The sequence below is a fragment of the Salvia hispanica genome, chromosome 6 (assembly GCF_023119035.1).
Source record: "Salvia hispanica cultivar TCC Black 2014 chromosome 6, UniMelb_Shisp_WGS_1.0, whole genome shotgun sequence".
Lineage (NCBI taxonomy): Eukaryota > Viridiplantae > Streptophyta > Magnoliopsida > Lamiales > Lamiaceae > Salvia > Salvia hispanica.
In genome coordinates, this window is record NC_062970.1 from 25,654,352 (window position 1) to 25,660,584 (window position 6,233).

Below are 6,233 nucleotides of genomic sequence, written 5' to 3' on the forward strand. Positions count from 1 at the left end.
CGTGAGAAGTGTGTGTAGAGGTAAGCATTCGGTTTTCAGTTTAGTTTTGTACTTTTGTTTCCCAAACCTAAAAACCAAATTATTTCGGAAATCAAAACTGAATCAAAACCACAAACCAAAACCGAAATTCTATGAGATTTCAAAAAAAAATCAAAAGGCTAAAATCCGATAAAATGAGAAAAAAAAACAAAATCTAATATATATCATAAAAAATTTCAAGTTTTCAACTGTATATTTCAAATTTCTTATTATATATATATATATATATATATATAGGGATATATATATATAGAGAGAGAGAGAGAGAGTCTCATTATCCACAAATCCACTCTTAAAGACCGAACCACCGAACCCTACCAAATTAGGGCTTTTAGATCTAGTTTTTTATGGATAAGATACAGAAATTTATAAATTATTTTCTCCTTCATCACGAGCCTATTTTAATTCATCTGAAGGTAAATAAGTCATACTAACATGTTACGAAGATTTAACTTCGTTCCAGAATATATTACTTCATTCTTGTAGGTTTTTACTTCATTCTAGTACGTTCTTACTTCATTCCAATAGGTTTTTACTTCATTCCAGTACGTAAATGTGGTTTCGCCGTCGCGTGCCGATCTTTCTCTCTACAATATCTATCACCACCGCCATGGCGCTAATATGGTTTAATAAACACATGGAATAATGTAATAAATTATTTGAATGAAGTATGTGTAGAAGCATTTGAAGTCCTACTGGAATGAAGTAAAAATCTTATCCAATGAAGTAATAACGTTTCTGAATGAAGTAATAAACTCACTTGAATAAATTGCATTTTTAAATGTTAATCAAGCAAAAATCCACGTCAATGAATTTGAATGAAGCATATGTTGAATCATTTCAAAACTTACTGGAAACAAGTAAAAACATGTTGTAGTTTCAAGGTATTATGTACAGAATGAAGTAATAAACATATACAATGAAGTAAAATGGGCTAGTAATGAAGCAGAAAAAATTTTCACAGCAGCACATCTCATCAAAAAAACTAGATCTAGTGGCCCAGATTTGGTCTCTAGTTCGGTCTTTAAAATTGGTTCGACATTGATCACAACTCTATATATATATATATATATATATATATATATATATATATATAGGGGTGTGTTAGGCTCCTTTGCACCCTAAGTGTCCTATTTCCTTCTTAATCTCAGCCCTTGGATCCTTGAATTGGATGGTTGTGATTAATGCATTATTAGTCTATAATGTTGCATTATTAGCCGTTGTGCATTATTAGAATGGAAATGTGCATTATTAGTCTATAATGTTGCATTATTAGCCGTTGTGCATTATTAGAATGAAAATGTGCATTATTAAATGACACGTGGCATTAATCTAACCGTCAGATGACAAAATCGTGGGGCTAGGATTAAGAAGGAAAAAGGACAAAAGATATGAAAAGGATTTGAATACATCCATATATATATATATAGGATCATGATCAATTGAGATTATTTAGGCTAATTGAGAAATGAGATGCAATATCAGCCACTCATTTTTATTAAATGAGTGGTCTAGATTTTGCCACACAATAAATATTATTAGATTAATTTAATATGAAAGGGTAAAACTATCTTTTCCCGTTTTAATTTAGGGTTCTTCACCAGATTTTATTTTTCGTCGGCGATTCTGGTGAGATTTAAGGATCGAAAAATAGACGACCTGTTCGACGGATTTCTCTGTTGATTTTGACGTTTTTCGGTCGATTATACCCACTTTTATTCTGTTTTTATCCTTTATTTGTTGATGCCCAGTTAAATTTGTTCCTAATTAGTTTTTTTTTTATTATTTTCTCATTTTCAGGTTCGATTTCAGTTCATAATCAACAGCTAAGTGTTATTTGATGGATTCTTCATCTTATTCCGAGTCTACGTCGACGAATGGTGGAGGTAGTTTGGTTTGATTTTCATTAACATGAATTTTTTGTGTTATGTTGGTGATTTATGCTCTATTGACATGATTTGAAAATCTGTTGACATGATTTATGTTAGTTGGTAAATATTCTGTGTTGTTGTTATGCTCTTTGTGGACATTCTGTTTCATTAACATTATTTTTTTGTGTTATGTTGGTGATTTATGCTCTGTTGACATGATTTATGTGTACTTGTTAATTATTCTGTTGACATAGTGTGTTTGAATTGGTGTATTCTAATTAAATTGGACATTTTGATCCTGGTAATTTGAAGCATGTTCTGATATTTTGGTTTACATAACTTATATCAATTGTCTAAGAATTTTACAAGAGTGCAGCCACGTCTTTAGATATAACTATAGGGGTAATTTTCTGATTTATGTGAAGCTACTTGAGAAATCAGCTCAATAATTCTTGACCGAGGAAATAAATGTTAGTCTTAGTGGATCAATGTTTGGTTGGATTTTCTTGAATGTAAAAGTCCATATGATATGACCATAATCAGAGTCCTTAACTTGACTTAAAAAAATCAGTTAGTTATTGGCTAAGCAAAAGACCATAAATACTTAGAAGGTTGAGAAACATGGTTGAGTTTGGAATCTATGGATACTTTAGGTGTAGACTGTTTAACCCTTTTTTCTTAATCAGTTGTGAGCTTTCAAGGGAAAAGTATGGGTTATGAGCTCTTTGTTGACATTCTGTTTCATTAACATTATTTTGTTGTGTTATGTTGTTGATTTATGCTCTGTTGACATGACTTGAAAATCTGTTGACATGATTTATGTTCCTTGGTAAATATTCTGTGTTGTTGTCATGCTCTTTGTTCACTTTCTGTTTCATTAACATTATTTTGTTGTGTTATGTTGGTGATTTATGCTCTGTTGACATGATTTATGTGTACTTGTTAATTATTCTGTTGACATCGTGTGTTTCAATCGGTGTATTCTAATTAAACTGGACATTTTGATCCTGGTAATTTGAAGCTTGTTCTGATATTTTGGCTTACATAACTTATAACAATTGTCTAAGAATTTTACAAGAGTGCAGCCACCTCTTTAGAGATAACTATAGGGGTAATTTACGTAAGTCTTTTGATTTGCGTTGACGTGACTTGAAAATCTGATGACATGATTTATGAATGGTGGAGGTAGTTTGGTTTGATTTTCATTAAGATGATTTTTTTGTGTTATGTTGGTGATTTATGCTCTGTTGACATGACTTGAAAATCTGTTGACATGATTTATGTTAGTTGGTAAATATTTTGTGTTGTTGTTATGCTCTTTGTGGACATTCTGTTTCATTAACATTATTTTGTTGTGTTATGTTGGTGATTTATGCTCTGTTGACATGATTTATGTGTACTTGTTAATTATTCTGTTGACATCGTGTGTTTCAATCGGTGTATTCTAATTAAACTGGACATTTTGATCCTGGTAATTTGAAGCTTGTTCTGATATTTTGGCTTACATAACTTATAACAATTGTCTAAGAATTTTACAAGAGTGCAGCCACCTCTTTAGAGATAACTAAAGCTGTTATGTTGTTGATTTATTCTCTGTTGACATGACTTGAAAATCTGTTGACATGATTTATGTTCCTTGGTAAATATTCTATGTTGTAGGGTCTGTTATTCCAATTTGCAAGCCTGAGTTGAGGCCTTATGAAGGTCAAAAATTTTCTTCTCTTGAGGAAGGAATTTCATTTTATGAAAAGTATGCTCAGGAGTGTTGTTTTGATTGTCGAAGATTTGGAAATAGGTCTAGTGGTGGTGTTATTATTTTTCAGTATATTGTTTGCAATAGACAAGGATTTCATACAGTAGATTCGTTGGATGTTGATGTTAGTGTATCTGAGGATGGTAATGTGTCTGATGATGATGAAGTATCTTCAAAGAAGAGACGTAGACGTGGCACCAAAAGGTGTGGATGTGGAGCGAGAATTAGTTTTAAGTTTTTTTCTGATTTTGGTGATAAGTATTACCTTGTGCATCAGTTTGTTGAGGAACACAATCATACTATGGTTGACAAAGATCATAAGAGATTTATGAAAGGTAATCGGAGTTTGAATGATGTTCATCACAAGTTTGTTGAAGATTGCACCAAAGCTAACATCGGTCCTACCTCTACTTTTAACTTATTAAAGGAGTTTTTCGGTGGTTATGATGTTGTTGGGTGTACGTTGACTGATGTTAGGAATTGTTCACGTGATATTAAAGAGAAATTAAAAGAAGTGGATGTGCAAATGATCCTAAATCAGATGCAAGAGAAGAAGAGAATTTGTGAAGGGTTTTTTTACAAATATCAATTATCACCTGAAGATAATAAGTTAGTGAGCTTATTCTGGTCTGATGCTGAGTCTCGGAAGCATTACCACATGTTTGGAGATGTTGTAGCATTTGATACAACATATTCAACAAACAGGTAGTTTATTTATTATACTTAGTAATTGACATAGATAGTAGTTGATATGGTAGTTGACACGTTTTCCTTTTTAGTTTGTCCCAACTAAGATGACACATTTCCTTTTTTGGTAACTTTCTCTCTCCAATTAATACACTCAACCACTTTTTCTCACTCCTATTAAAATATTCATCTTTCTTTATCTCTCTACTTTAATACTTACACCCACCTTCTCTCTCTCCAATTAAACACTTTAACCAATAACTCCTAAAATCCCGTGCCAGCTAAATCAACAATTCAACAAACAGGTAGTTTATTTATTATACTTAGTAATTGACATAGATAGTAGTTGATATGGTAGTTGACATAGGATACATTTGTACTTTGCATCATTTCTGATTTAATAGTTGACATAGCATATACCTATAATTGACATTATTGATGTTTTGTGTTGATGTATTTGTTCAATAGGTATCGTATGGTGTTTGGTCCATTTACCGGGAAAGACAATCATGGGTGTCCTATTGCGTTTGGAGCTGGTTTCGTATCCGGTGAGAATTGTGATGCATTTTCATGGCTTTTCACTGTATTTGTTGAATGCATGGGTGTTGCTCCAAGAATCATAATCACTGACCAAGATTGGGGAATGAGGCTTGCCATTGAGAAGGTATTACCTGGTACAAGGCATCGTTTGTGTATGTGGCATATTATGAGCAAGTTATTTGAGAAGATACCTAAATCAATTTCTGATAGAGAAAAGTTTAGTAAGGAGTTTAAGTCTTGTGTTTGGTCAGAGTTGTTAGATCCGGATGAGTTTGATATATTATGGACTAGTATTGTTGAAAAATATAGTGTAGAAGATCATAAGTGGTTTAAGGATATGTTTTTGATCAGACAGATGTGGATCCCAGCCTTCTTTAGAGATGTTCCTATGGGTTCTTTAATGAGAACAACATCTTTTTCAGAATCTGAAAACAGTTTTTTTAAGAGGTACTCGAAACCGTTGTTCAATTTTGCTGACTTCACTCTTCAGTATAACAATGCCATTGATGCTCAAAGGAATCAAACTGAAAGGCTTGACTATTATGATTCTGTAATCACTCCAAAATATGTCACTGATTTAGCATTTGAGAAGCAATTGGGATCTGTTTACACAGATAGGATGTTTAGAGTGGTACAAGATTTGATTGTTGAGGCTGATAAGAGTTGTCGGATGATTAGCATGTCCACATTGGAGAACATCGAGGTCTTCAAAGTTTCTGATGCTAGAAAGAAGATCTTTACAGTTAGACATGAGATAGAGACTGAGTCATATGAATGTGAGTGTAAACTATTTTTAAGGTGTGGTTATCTATGCAGCCACCTTTTTTTCATTCTCAGAAACAAAGATGTCAACAATATTCCAGAGAAATATGTTGGTAACCGTTGGCTTAAAAGTGAATTACTAAAGGCAGTTCATGGTCTCACGATTGATGAAAGTGCGTCTGACAGAGGTATGCAAACTGTTTTCTATAGATATTTTAGTTTAAGTTTTAGCATGTGTTGTATTAAGCTGTTGACATATCTTATATAGGCTGTTGACATCTTATATATATGCTGTTGACATTTTATATGTGCGCAGGTTCTAACAAAGATGACAAACTACAGATTGCTAACAGGTGTCATGGTCGTTACTTTGGTCTATATCAGCGTGCTTTTAGAAATAAAGATCATTTGATTGCTTTGGATAATTTGCTTGCGGGTATTGGTCCTCAAATCTTTAAAGATGACTGTGCTGGATCGTCTTCTCTTGATAAAAATGATTCAATCATGAACATATATGGTATTGTTGTTCCTGAAGAAATAACTGCCCATGCTCCAGATGTGGTTAGTACAAAAGGAGGTGC

At 32.8% G+C, this 6,233-nt stretch overlaps 1 protein-coding gene across 1 annotated transcript in view; it reads left to right on the forward strand.

The window, feature by feature from the left end:
- Positions 1 to 1,879: 1,879 nt before the first annotated feature.
- LOC125195014 (protein FAR1-RELATED SEQUENCE 5-like) overlaps positions 1,880 to 6,233 on the forward strand; it is a 4,484-nt gene continuing 130 nt past the window's right edge. The window contains exons 1-4 of the mRNA XM_048093221.1: positions 1,880 to 1,925; positions 3,570 to 4,368; positions 4,819 to 5,840; positions 5,969 to 6,213. Coding sequence (XP_047949178.1) covers positions 1,880 to 1,925; positions 3,570 to 4,368; positions 4,819 to 5,840; positions 5,969 to 6,213 — 2,112 coding nt within the window. The remainder of the gene's footprint in view (positions 1,926 to 3,569; positions 4,369 to 4,818; positions 5,841 to 5,968; positions 6,214 to 6,233) is intronic.